Source organism: Vigna unguiculata, chromosome 3, assembly GCF_037176805.1.
Source record: "Vigna unguiculata cultivar grain cowpea cultivar isolate G323 ecotype 2 chromosome 3, ASM3717680v1, whole genome shotgun sequence".
Lineage (NCBI taxonomy): Eukaryota > Viridiplantae > Streptophyta > Magnoliopsida > Fabales > Fabaceae > Vigna > Vigna unguiculata.
In genome coordinates this window covers 69748748-69769612 of record NC_140794.1, presented here as the reverse complement: position 1 = coordinate 69769612, position 20865 = coordinate 69748748, and the positions used below count along the sequence as shown (strand labels likewise).

The following is a 20865-nucleotide window of genomic DNA, read 5'->3' as shown; positions in this document are numbered from 1 at the left end:
TGATATTTACTCTTATTTCAAATCTGTTTTACCTAGTTAATGTGAAAGAATAGTTAGTACCAGAGATTAAAAATAATCAAACGATTTGCATTCAAAATTATCTAAAATTACTTTTCCATTATTGATACTTGATAGGACTTACTCATCAACTCGAGTGCAATTATAGATTAATATATAGAAAAATAATATTTTAGTCCACTTTTTTTTACCCACTTTTAATCTATTACTTCAATCACCATTAAATCATCTTTTTTTATTTTTTTTAGTGATGTGATGTAATGATCTAATGATAATTGAAATGTTAGGTTAAAAATGAGACAAAAAAGTTAAAATATCATTATCCTAGTATATATTACATATTTATCGTAGAGATTGCAATCGTATTCTTGGGCTGTCCCAATACGTATTGCAGTATAATTTCAACCACGTATACAAATTTGGTCTCGTAATAGCTATTATTACCTTTCTAAAAGTTGAATTATAATTATAATTTAAATCTTTAACTAATCAGGTTATTACGGCAATTAATGTGAATAACAGGTAATTTACCCACGCTATCGGTTCAAGCTAAGACAAGTGAGAACGAAAACAACCATTAACTAAAATAAAAATAATTTATTTTAAGACAATTTACGAGGCCACCAATATTTTATGAACATGCAGAATTCCTCGAGAAAATTAATTACTGAATTACGAAAAAGACTTCATTACGAATTAATATTACAAGTGCAGAAGGTAAATCCTTTTTAAGATTAACATTTGAGACATGTTTTTTTACTGTGTAAATATGGTTACTTACTGACTAAAGTAACATACTTATTATATATATGATTAAGACCTTGAATTTTTGACAGAACACATAGGTTTGGTTGGAGCAGATTAAAAGGTTTTCTAGAGCATTGTGTGGGAGAGATCGGGAAAGGGATTGCCCAGAACATTTTCCATGTAGTAGTGTGGATGGCTTGGATCAACCACCACAAATTGCATGTCCTCCGAAGGCTTCCAGTGTCGTTTCCTTTGATTAATAAACCAGTTGTTTATTTGCTTCTGATCCAGCCCTGTTGACTCTGCAAGAGCCAGTTTCTGAGATTCCTGTTCAACCACCTCGTAAATTATTTCCTTAAAAACACCATCATTAACAAACATGTTTCACAAAACATAAACTAACAGATGCAACATACAGATGGGTAAGGCCATTTGTAGTGTCTGCTCCACCAATCAAGTAATTGTTGCCTTGCTTCCTTCGGCAGCTTCCCCTTTTTTCTCTTCTTCGTGAATTCCTGCTTCAAACTACCTAGGTATCCACGATACTTACGCAAGAGTTGACCTTTCAGTTCTTGGTCCTCTGCCTGTGGATCTATCATGTTGTTACGTACATCCATATTTTCAGTTGATCCATTCCTATCACCATCTTCATTACAAGCTGGTGTTCAACCCAATTACAAACACAAAGAACACGATATTTCTTAGAAACACTTAGAAAGACTTAGAAAGAAATAGAAAGGAAAAGGCTAATGTAAAACGTTTCTAGAAGTTTTTTATGGTCTTATGGCATAGTAAAGTTCAGGCATTGATGAAGTTATTATCAAAACGTAACTCTCTACTACAATCAAATCTATACAATACAACTATTAAAAGCATAGATATGATATATTTTACTACCAAACCTCTCTACCTTGTACTACTGTTCGTGCAGATTTTGACTCGATGGTACGATTACATAAAGCATGACTAACAGTACATCTTACATTAATTAGGAAACAATGAATGATGAACAAAAGTCGGATTTTAAAATGATTCAATCTCCTAGTACAGACAGTGACTCCATATCTATACTTTGAGACAGAAAATACCTAAACCCAACAACGTTAGAAAAGAGGACTAACTATACTCTTCAAATGTGATTGCCACCGATTTAACTTGTGCAAGACTAATTTATCAATCGTAACAATTCAATTGCAGCATGAGGCCACTGTAAATGCAGAGAAAAAAAAGGGTAAAATTTGAATTACTTTCAAAAAGTTCATAATTAAAGCAAAAACACCACAGTAATCACCGTCATTTTGATCTAAAATCACATGCAACAATACTCATACAGCCACGTTCTTGGAGGGGCCAAAGTAGTAGTAGCAAAAGGATATTGCCATTAGTCATGGAAGAATTAAACCCATCAAGAATTTAATAGCAACAACAGAAGCAGTAATAACAATAATAATTGAACCCACTGAAAAAAATTTACTTGTTAAACACCAACAGAAACAAATTGCCGAGGGACCCTCTATCCAGAATCAACCCATGAACGTGAAGATTTGTTCTTTTACATCAACAGAAGATCATGCACCACTCTTGGCTCACACATAAATGGATCAATATTTAAGAAATCTCGGGTGTAATTATATGCAAGGCAATACACGAAAAAGTTTCCAACTATTGTTCACTGTAGTCATGAACGCTCAAGCAGCAAAGTTTGACAAATATCGATGGTTGTCACATTCAAATGCTAATTTCAATCAGCAACGTTAGCACCATGAAGATGTACATATAGCCAGTAACCATCCATTTCCCGTTATGGACACACCAATGTGTAGTTTTATCATGTCAAAGATACAGTTATAGAAACCACGGCAATGTGCATTGCACCGTCGGCCACAAACACATGATAAATAATGACAATATACAGATACAATGATTCTGAAAAAAACAAATGCCACCCATCTAAAACGCATGAATTTACCAGCATATAAACTGTTAAATGTTAGTTTAGCAAAATCATGAATTGTTTTAGAGCAAAATGATGATGAATAGCTAAAAGTACTACTTACTTTTTATTTGATAAAATGCAGTGCAAAAATGTAATATTTTATATTATCGAACATTGTTTGCTAAATATCTCCTGCAACTGGCTCTAAGAGCCTCTATAGAGCCATTTGTTTCACTGCACTGAGCATTTGGCATTCCTAGTCACCAACAACGACGCAATTAACACTCTTAGCACCAGTTTAAAGAAACCCTAGATTCTCTCCACCAAAACCAAATTCACATTCCAGCTGCACTAAGCATGAGTTTTCTTCACACCCAGATGCAAAATAAACAACAGCAAAGTAGAGAGAGCAGTAAAATCAAATAGGGAAACACAGAAAAGAATTTAGGTAAAGATTTGTATTTCCAAAAATAAAAAGGCTGAAATGGTGTCAATATCATCAGGGAACACAGGAAGAGCAGAATTTATAGGATGCCAACAAAAGTTTATTCAATGCACTAACACCGATAACATAGTTACACAGATAGGTACCACCCATTCACATTTTGACAGGAAAAAACACGTTTTGAGCACCAATAAGATATTTACATACATACCCATGCCAGTGTTTCAAGTCTTCTTAAACAAAGAAAAGACAAATATTCTACATCGATTAAACATCTTTTATAATGAAAACAAAACACAGAATGTCAGCAAACTTATTTCAACATTTCAACATAAAAAAGTTGGATGAAGCAAGCACCCAGTTAATTTCGTTCTTTAACAACTTTCCCAGAACCTACATCCTTGAAAACACAGACATGCAAAGATATTCGATTAATTAATAAACATCAAACAGGAAAACACCCAACAAAACAAACATTAAAAGAATAAGAAACATAGAAATAGAAGTTGGAGTTCGAGAAGAGGTTATGAATCACCAGTGTCGGAAGAAGAAATAGTAAGAGATTTGAACTGGCACTCGATCCTTTGAAGGAAGAGCATGGCGTCCTTGAAGGGTTTGGAGAGCTCTTGCTCGTACTTGATCAGCATCTCACAGTAAGCCTCCATGAACTGGTCCAGCGCCGGATCCTCACCGATTCTAGCGGTTCCACCTGCCATAGTCACTGCAGCAGATGCACATGCTTCTTCTAGCCTTGCCACCACTTCAGGTGGCGCCCCAACCTGCTAAGCAGGTTCATCAACTGTATGAGTAAACCCTTAAGACCGAATATCATGCTTATCATTAATAGTTAAGCTAGCCATCTTTAAAGGGTTTATACTTCTACAACAACTTCTTTTACTTTAAATATAATAATAATACGTAGTTTGTGACTGGTATGAATGGATTACTTACTTTAATAAAAGAATTACTTCACATGTCACAACTCAGATCCGAACTTACCAAGGAAAGAGTGAATAAATTAATTAAGCATCGTTTTCAATCACTCCGGTTGTCTATATTTAACTACTTTTGACCCGAGTGGGGAACGTTGGGTCAATGGATATCATGAGTTAAGGTTAACCTTTTGTGTTTTTTCCTTCCCCTCACCTTTTGACAATTGACGTAGGCTGCCAAGAGACGGTGATAGTGAGGATGGGCCATGATCTTGGCCTTCACAGCAGAAGAAGAAGAAGAGGAACTTCCATCGTTGTTGTTGCTGTTGTTCGTGTTGCGGTTGTGGATCTCCATGAAATACCCTAACTCAGAGGTGTTGGTGTTGTGGTTAATGTGGTGGATGCTACTGCGGTTTGGGTTTGGGTGGTGATTGTTATTAGTACTAGGCATGGGAAGGAAGAGAGTGTCTGTGTTCGTGTGTTCATTAAGATTACGATTAGGATTATTAAGATTAGGATTTAATGGATGATGACCAGCATGATGAGAAGTCACTAAAGGCATCATCATCATTGGACAAACCCCACTACTACTTGTATTCTCTCCAAAACCCATCACACTGGAAGCCTCGTTAGAACCACCCTCCATTGCCTCCTCACCAATTCACAGACACACCCATCCACACTCTTATCCGTTCACCCTACCTATTATATTCAGAAATTTACAACTCAGCTTATCACATGAAGAGGAAAAAATAAAATATTAAGCCCTTCTCTCCTTTTTCTCTCTCCCTCTACTTTTGCTCCCGAGATGAGTTGTCTTCAGGGTTCCCCCGGATTTTATGCTTCAAGTTTCAGGCCTTTTACAGAAAAATCCAAAACAGTGATCTTGTTGCTGTAGTTCTGGTCTGATGCACGAAGTGGAAGAGCTTGTTTTTTATTATCCCCTACTGTGGCTTTCCTGACAAAATCTAAGCAATTTTGCTTGGAAAACGGGTGCTGGGTCTTTCTTATAATAAACCTTTAACACCACCCATTGAAGCTCTCAGTGGAGCATGAGTAGAGAGAGAGAAAAAGAGAAAGATGCACGCATAAACTGACTGGGATTTGTTGTAGTAGAAGAAGAAAAGAAGAGAGTGGTGGATGGTGATGTAAATGGCTGAGGAAATGGTGCAACTAAAGGGTGGATTTTACCTTCCCAATGAAACTCTCCCCCTCGTTTCCTGCACTGCAAAGAAAAGCAGGAGAGAGAAACAAACAGCGCAAGCAATTCTTTCTCAAATCTCAGTTCTCAGAAGAGAGAGAGAGAGGAACGATCAAATCGAGGGAGAGGCAACAAGTAAAATACTGACGATGATGGATGACACGGAATCAGCCTTGCAACTATTTTCACAGAGACTCTTTTGATAAAATTTTGAGTGAAAAAATGAAAGAGATAAAGTAATGGACATTGTTACCTAGTTTGAAAATGGAAAGAGATAATATATGAGTTTTCTATAATTGAGAAGTTGTGTGGAAGTAGACATGATTATGGTTCCTTTTGTCTGAGTTAGAATTGAGTGAGTGTGGATAGTGTAGCATATAGCATCTAATATGAGATTATTGTTGTTGTGTTGCAGTTAAGTAAATAAAGCTGGTAAAACTTGTGGGACAGTCCGAATGTCTCTTCTTCTCTGCACTGCACTGTAATTCTCTCTCTAGTCTTCTAGCATTAGCATTATAGGTTATGTCTCTCATTAATAATCCCAAATAATAAACACATGTGCTACTCTCTACCTAAATTAAATTCTGCTTTTCTTCAGATTCTTATCCCCCATTTAATTCTTCCCAACCTACACACCCCATCCATCATTTTCTTTTTCTCCTCAAAATTACCACTCATATCTTTTAAATTATTATACTATTTTCTCTTCCTATACCTTTTAAATATGAGATGATGATTGAACCCAGATCAAATAAATTACAATAATAATTAAAAAAGAATTTACAACTATACCTATAAAATATAATTCATAAATTTCATTTTCGGTATCTTCGTTACTTTTACTTTTACGTATTCGAAATTCTTTTCAATTCAAATAGTATCTATCAAATAAACATTAAAATAATGAACTGTTATCATGCAATTAAATATAATCGAGACAAATCATTTAAATTGTATTAAATTAAATATATAAAATAAATAGAAAAAATCTTAATTAAATCAATCCACGGTTTTCTAAAATTAATAGTTTTTGCACATTTTTCAATTAATATTATATTCTGATAAGAAATATAATTGTGATAAAAAATAAGGTTTTTTTTATACATTCGATTATATTGTGACATTACATCTTTTAAATTTATCTCATATTTGTGCAAAATATTTCTTGTAAAATATTATTGTTTCCACTCTCAATACAACAATTATCTTTAGAATTGATTTTCTTTTTTTCATTCGAAAACCGTAGGTATTCTTTACTGTATATTATATTTAAGTAAGAATAATTTATTCATTTAGTTCATAAAAATGGAGAAAATTCATACATCTGAATTTTTTTTTCTGATTTTCTATCATTCTTTCGGCAAAATCTTGAATCTAAAATATAACTTTTCGTGTAATAATCCAAAATCTGTATAATTTCTTCCTAATCAAGTATCTACATTGTTTTTGGCAGCTAAAAGTTGTGGCTCCCAAAATAACTTTGGTTTCATTTGTTTTTGAAATATGACTTTTTGATTGGTGAGTGAATTTTAAGAGCAATTAGATGAATAGGGGTTTGTTAGTTATGATAGTAGGACATAATAGATCGATAGAACTGAAAAAGTTGAAATTAGGGTTTTGAAGAAGGGAGGGTGGGCGAGTAGGCGAATCTGTCAACTAGGCGTCTACCTCTATAACATAACATAAACATGCTAACGAGTACTTGCCAAAGTTTTTTTTCTTTTTTTTTCTAAATAAATTTCCTTTTGTTTTATGTCACATTCATCAACAGTTTTATGATTGAAAAAAAGAAAGCCATTTTATTTGATTTTTAATTAAAATAATAAAAGAATGAATGGACGGATGGGACGGACGGAGAAGACAGTAGGTCAGTGAGTTCGAAAATGATGCATGGATGGAGATACACAGAGCTGTAAATAAATTCTTTAAATTTATATCATACTACATAATGTAAGTAAATCAAAACGAGATCATTTATTAAAAGTTATATTTAAATATATATTTACTCTTATTATTTTTATTTTTATTTAATTTAGTTTTTTTTATTAATTTGGTATTTTTGATCGAAACTGTTTAACTAAATAGTTAATGTTTTTAAATGATACATGTCATACTGGTTTTATAATTTATTTTTTTTAATTTTTTTAATTTATAAGATTTTATCTACATGTGAAGTCACAATTTAGTTTTGATAATTGATAAGTGACATAATTATAATTTAATACGTGGATAATTTTATGATATTAAAAAAATTTAAAAATTGAAAATGAAAAATAGAAACTGACATATTTGTACTATTCAAAAACATTAATAATTTAAACACAATTAATCAACATGACCAAATTAATTAAAATTTGACAAAAATAAAAATCTAATTGAACAAAAATATATATACCTAAAAACTATTTACACGAAACAATATTTATTTATTATTTATAAAAACAACTTTCTGTCCATTTTTCTCCTGTTCATATAGTCGTTCCTAGTAATATCCACTTTTTCTTTCCCATTCGTTTTAGATTACAAAACAATAATGAAAATGAGATTTCACTGCAACAAATTTCTTTCAAAATCAAAATTTGTGATACTCTAAGAATAACAAATCTACAAATTAACAATCACCATTAGCTTTTAATATTCATGTACCTATCACAGAAAAAAAAAATACTATGTAAAAATGAATTTGAAGAAATCCGAAAGTCAAGTTTTACATCGTTTGTTTGTTTTAAGAGATTAGAAAATAAAAATAGAAATATTTAAAATAAAAATGTGTGAATAATTAAATGTGATAAATAAAAAATTAATTGATTAAAATTTTAATTTTATAATTAAAATTAATATATATATATATATATATATATTACTGTTATTATTATTATTATTTCTTTCTCTATTGTAATAATTAATATTATTATTTTATTATTATTTATTACAATAATTTTCTTTTTACGAGTTACTTCAAAGCAATTTATTTTATTCATTTGAAAGGGTGGTTATGGAAAGGTTTCTTATGTATAACATGTTATTAATTTAATGTTTGGCTTCGCATAAGTATTGTTTATATATAAAAATATAAGGTACGGAACATGTTTGGTTTAACTGATCTAGAAAATTAAGAGTTCTGAATTGCGAGTAAATTTCAAATTTTCACACTCTTTCACCTAAAGAGAAATGCAAGTAAAGTTACTTCATCACATTAAGAGCATGTTTGGGAGTGGGTTGAGAAATTGATTTTAGAATAATCAATTATGTTGACGCACAAGCTAATAATATAAGCTTATATTTGAATGTGAATTTTTCAGTTTAAAATCAATTTTAAAACCAAATCTAACATGATTTTATGTTAAAAAAGCAATTACACGTGATATCTATTGTTGAAAAACGTTAATTACTTAAATATCGTTAGTCAAAATGACTAAATTGACCAAAATTTAATAAAAATGATGACTTAATTGAAAACAAAACGAGAATGAGGACAAAAATTAAATAAAAAAAATAGGAATCAAATGTATATTTAAATCTATAATTAAAATTAATTTTTTAATAATATTATTAATTATTATAATTATATTATTATTCTTGAGAAACAAAATTCAAATAAATGTGATTTTGTAATTTGTTATATGTAAATATTTTTAAATAAATTAATTATATAAAATAAAATAAATTTAAATATGACCAGATATATTTTTTGTTTGTTAAATTAAATTGTGTATATTATAAACTATTTCATGTTATTATTAAGAATATTAATAAATTATTTCAGATTATTAATGATAATATAAATAAATTATATTCTTCTAATTTTAAATAACAATTTTAATTTATTTTAATATCATTTCTCTTACTTATATTGAAGGGTAAACTGGTAATCATACAATTTAATTTATTAAAAATAAAATTTATTAAATTTTACAAATCACATCATACACAAACTTTAAAAAACTTTACACTCATATCCACTCAAATCATACTATATTTTTCTTAATCTAAACAACCTCATATTCACCTACAAGCCGACTCAAATCAACACAAATCTACTACCCCAAATTCACACCCCAATCGAAACACAACATAAATCAGTACTCAAAGTGAAGGACAATGGGGTGAATCACAATGTATAAGTAAAATATTATCACTTATCTCACGATTTTATGAGAGAAGAAAACAAACTTTACCAACATATTCACTAATTCATTTTCAGTAGTACATTTATGGCTTTTTAAATCGAACATTATGTCTTAGTTCTTGCGAAAACGAGACATATCGAAACGCAATGACATTTTTCAAATTTTAGCAAACATTTATGTCTCGACTATCATAATAATCGAGGCAAAAAAAGGTTTTATGCCTCGGTTATCCACTTGCATAATGCATGTCAAACGCTCTTTTAAACTTTTTAATTTAAACAATGAAGATTTTTCTTCGGTTCCTTTTCAGCTGAGGTATAAAAGACTTTAAACTTTGATTTTTCACACATCCGAGAGAGATAAGGTCATTTAATTCAAAAAATTTAAACTTTTTTAATAATATTTCTGCATGTTTATGCCTCGATTGGTTGTATAACTGAGGCATAATGCATGTTTATGATTCGGGTTAGTTGGACCGAGACAATAAGATGTTTTATGCCTCGATTACCCACTTGCATATTTGCCCATTTACACAATAAATTAACAAAAAGAAACACATGCTTAAGAAAATGAAAAATAAATAAATTACATAAAAAATAATTTATATACTTTTTTTTATTTTTACTCCATCGTTTATCTAAATATAAGATAATTCTTATTATTTAGTGTCTTTAAAGTATGATTCTAGTTTCATTATATTATATAATTGTTACCATTTTCTCATTTTGTCATGATTCCCTAATTGTTTTTAAATTACTTTCAAAACTAATTTTAACATCTGAAATTGTTTTTTAATGTAAAGATTTAAATAAAAAGTGAATATATTATTAATTTTGGAATTACAATGGATATATATATATATATATATATATATATATATATATATATATATATTGTATATTATATTATTTGCGTATTATATATTATGTAAATTGTTTTCTAATGAGTTCTAACAATCTACAAATAATATTATATTCAATAGACATGTATCAAGAATTAATTTTATATTTATTTTTGTAGCATCTTGTATAGTAAAACTTTTTTTTATTTGTATTTTAAATAATTGAAGTCTAAATTATGGTTAAAAAGTAATTGAAAACGTTATCAAAGCAATCGACATTGAATTTAGAATTGGAAATCTTTTGTCGGTTTGAACTTTTTTATCGCCCAACTATTTAGTTGGGTTTTAGATCTGAAACTTCAAAATAATAAAAATTAAATTACTTAAAAGTTTAATTCGGACTATTCTAAACATTCGATCAAAATAGCATCATTTTTAAACATTTGATAAAAATGAGGATCATCCGCAACAAATACTACAAAAATGAAAACCAAAAAGTATTTAAGCCAAAATTAATTATATAAGTAATATTATACTAACTGTTATTAAAATCACATATCATAGACATATGTAAGAAAGAACAGTCTAATGTATATAACTTTGTTGACCCTTGAGAATCAATTTGTGATATAAAGAAATAACAGGGTATATTTAAAGGAGAACACGTGTTTAATAATTACCTTAAATATTACAATTCAAATAAAATAACATATTTAAATATAATGTACTAATATTGTATTCTTTTATTACATTAATATATATATATATATATATATATATATATATATATATATATATATATATATATATATATATATATATATATATATATACTTCATCCCCACTATTTGCCTGTATTAAACAATCTAACCTATGCGTAGTAGTGCTTTAAACATGGAGGTTACACAATGTGCTATAATTATTGATAATTTTTGTCAAAAAAAAAACAGGTGATGAGTTGATGAAATTAGACCAAAATAATATGATTGGAGTTAAAATTTCCTTGGTATAATACTGATTTTTCTTTTTTTAAGGGATTAAATATGTTTTTATCCCTTAATTTTCAGTAAATTTTGAAATTAATCCATTTTTAAATTTTAGACCAATTTAGTCTTTTATCTTCGAAATACGTGAATTTATTCTTTTAATCAAATTTTGTTAAGTTTATTTGACATTTCAAACACGTTTCATAATAGTATTTGATTTAACATTAAAACAAAAATATGTCAAACAATATAAACAACTCAAATATAATTTTGAAATGTATACGAAACATCAAACAAACCTAACAAAATTTGATTAAAAGAACTAAATCCACATATTTCGAAAAATAAAGAACTAAATTAATTCAAAATTTTGAAATATAATAAATCCAAAATTCACTGGACAATAACATTTTTAACTTTTCTTTTAAGTGGGAATTCAGAATTTTGTCTATAATAGATATTTTTAAATATTTTTACTCAAATAAAATGCAGATTAAGTAAATATAAATATAAAAGTGACCCTTCATGGTTTATGGGTCTTGAAGGAGGCAAGCATCTTGTATATAACTGTGACTATTGAAACAAACAGTTGAATTTGACATGAATCCCCAAGATTTAGCGATTTAATTGGTTAATATTAAAATGACAAAGTTATAATTAATGTTTTACTTTTATGTTGATGATTATTGTGATTTGATTAAGGAGTCATATCTATACTCAAATCATGATAAAGTTGCGTCCTATTAGGGGAAAAGATATTATTGGCCTTCTGTTTATGGCATGTCTGTTCCTGTTCATAGCATGTTACGTGGTTCCACTCATTTCACTTCACATATTCTTATCACTAATCCACTCTCTTTTACTTTACCATATGTATTTTCATTTTAGGCTTTCATATTCAAATTTCACTAAAATTATATACATCTACTTTTATTTTAGCCTTTCACATTCAAATTTTACTAAAACAATATGTTAACATATATCTAACATATGAATGACTCATTGATGTGAATGTTGCATAATTAATTTTAGAAAAGAAAATAACTAAAATAAAATAAAAAAATTGATTGATGTTGAAGTAAAGGAATTTCTTAAGCTATAGTTTAATCCTACTTATATTATTATGTAGTATGTATGTATATGTATCATGTATGCCATAACTTATAAATACAACACAACCCTACTTTAATTACTATTCTTGTTTTCTTGTACTACTCTAGTTATTACTTAGTATTCTCCTCCACTAACGTCACTTTTGTTTTATTTTTTTTGAACTTAATTTAATTTGTTACTAGTTCAGAAATTGGTGCGAGACATAATTGATGTTTCTTCACTTGGTTCACAATTTTCCAACATAAAGCAAAACTAAAATCTTGCTTTCTCATAAGCATATTTAGCTTTTCGTTAATGGAAGAGCACCACTCCTTCATCTTTTTTTCCATATTTTTGGGTCTTGAGATAAGACAGAGGCTATTTGATACAGAAGAATTTGAAGTACATTTTTTTGTTGTAAAATATAGTAATATTTTTTTATGTTGGAATGCTTCAGAATTTATGCTGACCATACACGTGTTCACGTGTAAAGTTGATTAGTAAGGAGTTGGAATGGTGGAAGATGAATTGGGAAGGTGGTGGTAGCTACGGTTGCACAACGGAAAACTAAAAACTAGATTTGATGGGGTAATCATTGTTAAGTTATGTTTAGTTGTAATTAAGAAAGATAAGTATTATATTAACATGAAGCAATTAGTGATGATTGGTAATTGGGTTATGTTGACTTGATGTGCTATTGTGTGCTCTGTTGGACAAAAAGTAGTGCTTCCATCAACCTATTTATATATTCATGGCATTAAAGATGGTTTTTTTGCAAAAATATCTTCCACATACAGTGATTTAAAATTTACTTTTCTCTTTGACATGTATATCTATATCTATATTTATCTTAAACCAAAAAACACATATAAGTAAGAATATACAATTTAAATTAAAATATATAAAATTTACTTTTCAGAGTTGTTTCTAATTTTAAAATTCATTAAAAATTAAGAACCAAAAATATATTTAATCTAAAAATAAATTATTTTTAACCCTCAACTCTTAAGCCAATGTACTTACGATAATTAAAAATATAACAATGATAATAATAATCTATCTTAATTAAATCAATAAATTATATTATTTAAAATTACAATATAAAAAATTCACTGTCCACAATTTTAAAAATATCAAATAATCATCCAAAATTTTAATAAACAAATTACAATATTTAAATTTATTAGGAATTCAATAATAAGATCAAAATTTCAAATGAAAATATTAAATAATATAAAAAAAATCCATAAATACATTTCTTTTTAAAAGTAAAAGTTATATCATAATATTATATATGTTCTTTCATGAGTAACTAGTTTCCAATCCTTCCAATGTCTCTTTTAGAAAAAAAAAAATCTAAAATAATAAAACCCAGCATACAACTTGAGACAAAACTATAAATAATTTAAAATAAATATTTTCTGAAATACAAACTAAAGTTAAAGTAAATTTTAAGTTAAAATAAAAAAAATATTATAAAATTTAATAAATAAAGAATTTATGTTTTAAAAAACTATATAAAAATAATTTAATTGGCAAAATATCAAAATTTAAATTAATCAGTTTTATTTAATTTATTAATTTATATTTATCTTTCAATTATTTTATTTATTATATGAAATAATATAATTATTAATAATAATTTATTATTGTTTTTAATCATTACTGTCTTTTCACTTAAATACTTTCTCGTTGAAAAAAAGTTATATATACACTTTCCATTTTTTTATATTTAATATTCTTATTTTATTTTTATTTTATTAGCCCATAAACAACATATGCAATTCTTTGTCATTATTATTTATTTATCAAGGGACTTCCAATCATTTGATGTTTAAAGTTTGTGATTAGCTTCATTTTGAATTTCATCTATCATATAAGGAAAATTATGATTAGATCAATTTTGTTTTGATAAACTTGAGAAAATTTATATAAATAAAATTAAAATAATTTTTTTAACTAAAATAAAGTAATAAAATAGTACTTTTTTACTTAAATAGTTAGTTTTTCAAAGTTTATAAATAAACTTTGTTAACCTATCATTTTCTATCATATAAACATCATTTTTGTTGCCTAAATTTGATTCCTTTTTGTTACTGGATGCTCATTACACCTGGATAAGTACTAGTTTTGCTTTTATGAATATAATGACCATTTCTTACAGTAAAAATATAAATACTTATAAGTTGTGAATAACATGTTCTGATGTAATATTTATTAGAAAAAATTATCTTCTCTCATTATTTTTGCTTTCTTTATAATATTACAAAATATTCTAAAATTTAAATACATTATTTAAAAAATTAGTTATAAACTAATGATAATGATAATAATAATAATAACCTCAATATTAATACTATTATTATAAATAACATATTGTTAATAATAGTTTTATTAACTATAATAATTGTTAACATATAATAATAATATGTTAATAACATATTGTTAACATATAATTACTATTTTATAAAATATAATATCAGTTTATCATTATAAGAATAATAATGGTGATGTTAATATCAATTTTATTATTACTAAATTTCATAGCTAATATATGATTAATTTTTTAAATAATGTATTTGAAGAGTTTTAATCCTTGAATTTGTAAAGAATGCTAAACAAAAAACAGAAGAGAAAAGTTGAAGGAGAGAAAAAAAAAAATCAACAAACATTATTATATCTTAATGTCAAGATGCACGTATGGACTTACCCTGTCACTTATTCACATTATTGGGCCATGTTGCTCTCACACACACCTTGCTACTCACACACCCAATCTTTATACAAAACATAATTTTTGACACCCTAATCTGGAATATAAACTCTCACTACAAAAGACAGTTTGATTCATTCCAAAACATACGAGAAGTAAAAAATAAATAAAATAAACTTCTTCATGCAGCTCCATAATTTTTTCATGCATGCACTTCAATATGTTTTAAAATTTTAATTTTATCCCCAATTTGTTTTGAATTACAAAATATACAATTTGAATATATTTCAGAATCTGAAATAAATTTAAATTATAAAATCTAAAATCTAAAATAAAGAATATAAATTGTATATTCAGATTATACAGTTTCAAATATATATTTTTTATACTCAAAATTGTATCATTTAAAATATTGAGTTGCATGAAGAAGTCGCCGGTTTCGTTTTCTAAAGGATCCGCAGTTGGGCTTAAATTAAAGACTGGATTATGTTTTTAGACAAAACAAACCATATTTTGAGGTTAAACTTCTTGAACTTTATAAACATGGTATACCACATCTTATTTTGAAAAGAGAATTTCAAAAGTTAAATGATTCAAAATATTGTCAAATGTTACTATCATATTGTTCAAATAGATCGACTTATTAAAACTAAAATATTTTTAAGTGGTGTCAAATTTTTTCTTTTTCATTAAACAGACATTTTTATAAAAATTTCTTTATTAATTTATTAAATAGTTCTAAAGAAATTTAACTTTCAAGTGATCAGCTCTGTACAGGTAGTGCAATTAATTCTCACCGTAGCTATCGAATTAATAGTACATAAACTAACACTGTTAACTTTCTTTTATTCAATAACACATGGTTATTATGTATAGTAAGTTTATTTAATTTTATAAATTGTCAATAAAAATGTGTCTTATCTAATAGCTAGAATCATTCTCTTGGCATCCAAACCCTCTTTCACCATCCTTGTTTTTACTTCATTTTAGATAAATTTTCTGTTTTGCTTTTCCTTTCTTTTATATAGTTTTACATGTCATACCAATCATTTAACATTTCTGTAGAAATAAAATTTTCATAAAAACAATTTTCAAAGATGCAATTTTCAAAGATAAATAGAAGGAGAATAACAATATTAAGACTATCTAAAATACTTTCTCTTCCAAAGATAAAGATGAAAAGGTTTAAACATCACAAGAATAGGTAATTTTACTCGATAAGAATTGCTTAATAAATACGGTTTCTCTCAATCACAACTCAAACTCAAGTCCGTGTCCAATAACTAAGTGTATAAAACTCGTTACCAAATTGAATTGGTAACATAAAGATTTGTTGCTAAAGTTAAGTTGGAACTATTATACGCTTTAAATATATTTAATAATTAAAATGAAATTATCTGAAAATAAACACACATGCTGCGGTGAGCATTGGAATATACTCTGCTCTCTCGAATACCAAAATCAAATCCTCTGGCGAGTTCTGACCACAAAGACAGAACGAAAAGGACAAATTGAAAATTTTGTTTTAAAAAATATAAACAGCGAGAAAGGAGAGAGTCATAACCCCACTTGCAGATATCAAGTGGGAAAAGTCAGAATACAATTAATAAATACATTCTGATAAAGCATCGCAGGAACATAACAAAACACAAAATCTAGTTTTAAATCCTAAGTTGTAGCCTCAAACAGCTACCTTTTTCGGTTACGCGCAAAGCCTGTACCAAAACATAGACTCCTAGCTTCATTTTTTTTTTCTTTCACACAAAAATAAACTAAACTCAGAAGAACATCACTAGTAAACTAAATACTAAACAATTCACATATTATATGATGATGTATATACTGTGGAAGGCAGAAAAATCAGAAGAATGAAGGAGAACGAACTAGTGAGAGGCTACAACGCTTTTTTTGGTGAAGAGGCTGCGCAGGTTAAAAAGCTTACCCCCAACATTGGCATGAGCTGGGTTACTGTTACCACTGTTACTGTCACTGCCAGGGATGTTATCCGAAGCGCCTCTGACACCAATGGCACTATTCTCGTCACTTCTGCACGTCAAGTGATGTCTGTAACTGATGCACATTGGGACATTCAAATTCAAAACCTTTGTTTTTGGGTTGTTCCACCCGCCCCCGCTGAGTTTGCTCCGGCGACTTTTCGGTTTGTTTTCGTGGTGGAAAGGCGGAGGTTCTGGATTCTTCCCACGGCGGACCTGCCAGACTGGGCTGCTTCTTCCCAGATGGACTCCGGCTCGGCCCGGACTGCTGGGCCACTTACTTGACTTGGATTCTCCGGCCGAATTGCTCCGCGAGCACGGTGCGCTGTTTGCTTTACGGGCTGCCGGAGCGAATAATTTGGGTCGGGTCCCCGCGTTACCCGCGGACCTGCTCCGGGAGAATGGCCATATGTTGATGTTGAGCTCCGCAGAAGAGGCGACGCCGTTTTTTTTCTCTTTCTTCTTGGCGTCGTTGCTGCTTTCCGCGTTTTTCTTTTTGAAAATGTCTTTCCAGCGCTTGGAGGGGGTGGCGGCGGATGTGGAGTCAGTTATGGCCGGGGAAGGTTCCGGTTCTGGTTCTGGTTCCGGTTCTGGGTCGGGTGGGGTCTGTGACGGGTGGGGTTTGTTTAGGAGGTGGAGAGGAAGGAGGACACCGTTGACGAAGAGTTGATCTGCGGAGAGAATGTTAGGTTGTGGAAAAGAGGGGTTTCGAACCATCCAGAACTCGAACTCTGGTGAGGCACAAGGACTGTTTCTGCTTCTTCCATTGGTGTCCATGGAGATTCTGAGAGTGAGAAATGAAGGTGGTGAAGATGATAGTAACAATATTTGGGCTTTTTGAAGAGCTGGTGTGTGAGATGTGAATGTGATGAGAGAAAGGAAAATCTTTCCAATTATTTTTACTACACTTAACTCCTTAACTTCTATTCTTTTAACAAGAAATAGAATTAAGTGAAGAGAAATATATTTTTTAAATGAATTTATTTGTAGATAATGTCAAATTTTCAATCATTTATACAATTAACACAATTAATAGAATATGTACTTAAAAGAAATGAAATTTAAAGTGTTAAATGAGATTTCATCTTATTTGTGAGAGAGATAGAAGGCTAGGGCTATTTTTGGTGCAGGCAAGGGCATGTGTCACATAAAGCATGCCATTTGGCATATAGTTATTGGTTGGAAAGAGGATAATTACTCTGTATTTAATTAAACAACTCAGCCATTCATATGCTAGAGCTTTGGTACACCCAACCCCACTTTCATCTCCTTCTGCAATGCTTATTCCAAGATGTGACATCACATTATCTTTTCTCTTCTCTTAATCCTTCCACTATTAATTTTATCCAACTTTATTTTATATATATATATATACATATATAATTTAATAAAATAAACTAATCTACCAAATAATTTTCAATATTTTAAGTCCTTTTTGGTTCTAACTAAAGTTAAAAAAAAAAAATGATTCTCCTCAAGTAACCAGGACTGTATGATTTAAAAGGCGTGATTGGAATTAATATGATTATAGCAAGGATTTTTACCCATATTGTACACTTTGAATAGGAAATTATCGTGGATTCTACCTTCGTACATGTATCATTTCAACAAATGAAATCATAACACGTCAAAATGTAATGACGATGGATTAATACGATTGTGTAAAACATTTTTAAACTAAAAAAATAATTTTTAATTTTTTTCGAAAAAGAAAATTCATAGAGAGATAATGGTAATTTTTTTTTACTTTTAATCTATTATTTTAATTATTCTTGAATCATCACTTTATATTATTAAAAAAACAAAATAAGTAATTAAAAAATATTGAAATAATGAATTAAAAATTATTAAAATATCATTATTTTATCTAAAATCATCGATCATAGTTTCTATATATTAATATTTTATGTTAATACTCAGTTTTTGAAAAAAAAAATTCACAATGTTTTATAAACTTATCAGATTATAATAAAAACTGCATAACAAAAGGGTAACATAAGGAGTATGGCATTTGTTGTTTCATACTTTTGGACCCTTATATAGGGCAAGTATCTAATTGTATTCTCTTTACTTTTTGCTTTATTTATCTCTTTTTTTTTTATCATTTATAGATTATTTGTAAGTATAATTTATTTTTCTTTTCAATACTTTTTATTTTATAACGATATTATTATATTTTAGAAATTATAACTAACAACAATTTATAATCCTATGACTATATTAATTTGTAAAACAAAGTGATTTTATTGACATCTTTATATTAGATCTAATTTACATATATTATATATATAATTGATAAGTTGCATTTTATTGACACATATTGGGTCTTTTTATTATTTTTATTTTCTTGTATTATCATTATGGAATTCAATGTATTTTTAGTCCAAAGTTCATTGTTTAGGTGTATTACGTAAAATTAGATACAAATTTGATTTTCAGAGTCACCAACTTTACTAGTATGCATTTATCTTCTTGGATATTCTATTATGATGATAGAATATGATAGAAAGGAATCCTTTTTTGTAGTTACGTGTTTGCAGATAACATGAATACAATGTTTTGTATGAAAATAGAGAAAAAGGTTGAATCTGAATCTTACACCAATGCATATATGGTTCCTCAGTTGTAGAATAATGTCATATCAACAATATCATGAGACAAACCATAGTGTCCAATTGGTGAATGTTGACTTTTATCCCTATTATTACACACCAATCATGCTCTGCTGAAAATTTTTCATCTGCATTTTCAATTTTCATCACATTTATCATTTATGTTCTTGTTGATAGAGTATTTTTGTTTTTGAATTTAAAATTTTTGGGCACACGAAGATATGTTAATAAAATATGAATAGAAATTTTGGATAATTTTTGTGTTTAATAAAATTGAGCAAATAAAACAAATGAATCATTAAATTCTGAAATGGCGACATGGGATAGGGTGGCTGCATCAAAATGAGACGGTTATTACGGTTGTCATGTAGTGGCAGAGAAGTGCCTAAGAAGAAACCCAAACGTAAATGGGCTCCAGCTCAAGCCCATTCGTTTCGTAAAATCTAAAGTGGGCCCCTTACTAGTGGACACAGAAGTGGGGCCCACTAAAGGTAAGTGGAAGGTAGTGTTAATGGCGTTTGTTTGTTTGGGGGCAAAAAGAGGAGTCATGTGATGCCAAGGCAAAAACAATGCCATTTTTTCTTATGGATAAATCACGCGTTTGCTTACTAATAGTGTTGTAAAATTATTAATAAAATTTATAATAATAATAATAATATTTTTCTCATAAATAATTTATTGGAACACAAATTAGTTTTTTACCATTTATAAAATGACTTGTGATTAGTTATTTTTATACATATAAGTAATATGTATAGAATGACAAATAAGAAATCATATTCAAACGGATAGAATAAATGGGAAATTTTTGGGAGAATCATCTCCAAATTTTAATAGTATGCTATAGTGTGTTATATTAGTTTAAAACAAATTATACGTTTTATTTTCATTTTTACATGCATGACTATAATTTTTTTTTAATTAGCATACAATTGACAAACTTATTATATATAATAATTTATTTATATTTGATAATGTAAGAACTTTTTACACTATCGACTATATATACTCATAATTTTTGTAAATAACATACGAGTGACTTTTATGTTTTTGGAAAACAAAACTACATGTTTATATATATACATACACGTGAGTGTACGCTTTGAAGCAAACCCTAACTTAACATTGTACATGTAACATCATAAAGAGACATAAATTTCGATTAAACATTAAAAAAGTTGGTAACATCGGAAGACATAGAGGTGATATATGAAGTTA

At 28.5% G+C, this 20865-nt stretch overlaps 2 protein-coding genes across 3 annotated transcripts; both read right to left on the bottom strand.

The window, feature by feature from the left end:
• Positions 1-595: 595 nt before the first annotated feature.
• On the bottom strand, positions 596-5644 carry STM (KNOX/ELK homeobox transcription factor). Of its 2 annotated transcripts, none has more exons than XM_085671602.1 (4): positions 4293-5644; positions 3682-3925; positions 1182-1423; positions 596-1083 (listed from the first exon to the last, which is right to left on the bottom strand). In XM_085671602.1, exons 1-4 carry the CDS (start codon positions 4722-4724, stop codon positions 892-894), a joined length of 1110 nt encoding a protein of 369 aa, XP_085527728.1. In that variant the 5' UTR covers positions 4725-5644; the 3' UTR covers positions 596-891. The 2 variants fall into 2 exon arrangements, with proteins under 2 accessions (XP_085527728.1, XP_027917919.1); XM_028062118.2 differs by having other exon boundaries at positions 596-1092; positions 4293-5635.
• Positions 5645-16601: 10957 nt separating this feature from the next.
• Positions 16602-17940, bottom strand: LOC114177155 (uncharacterized). Its single transcript, XM_028062410.2, has one exon. It carries the CDS (start codon positions 17810-17812, stop codon positions 16925-16927), a length of 888 nt encoding a protein of 295 aa, XP_027918211.2. The 5' UTR covers positions 17813-17940; the 3' UTR covers positions 16602-16924.
• Positions 17941-20865: the final 2925 nt, after the last annotated feature.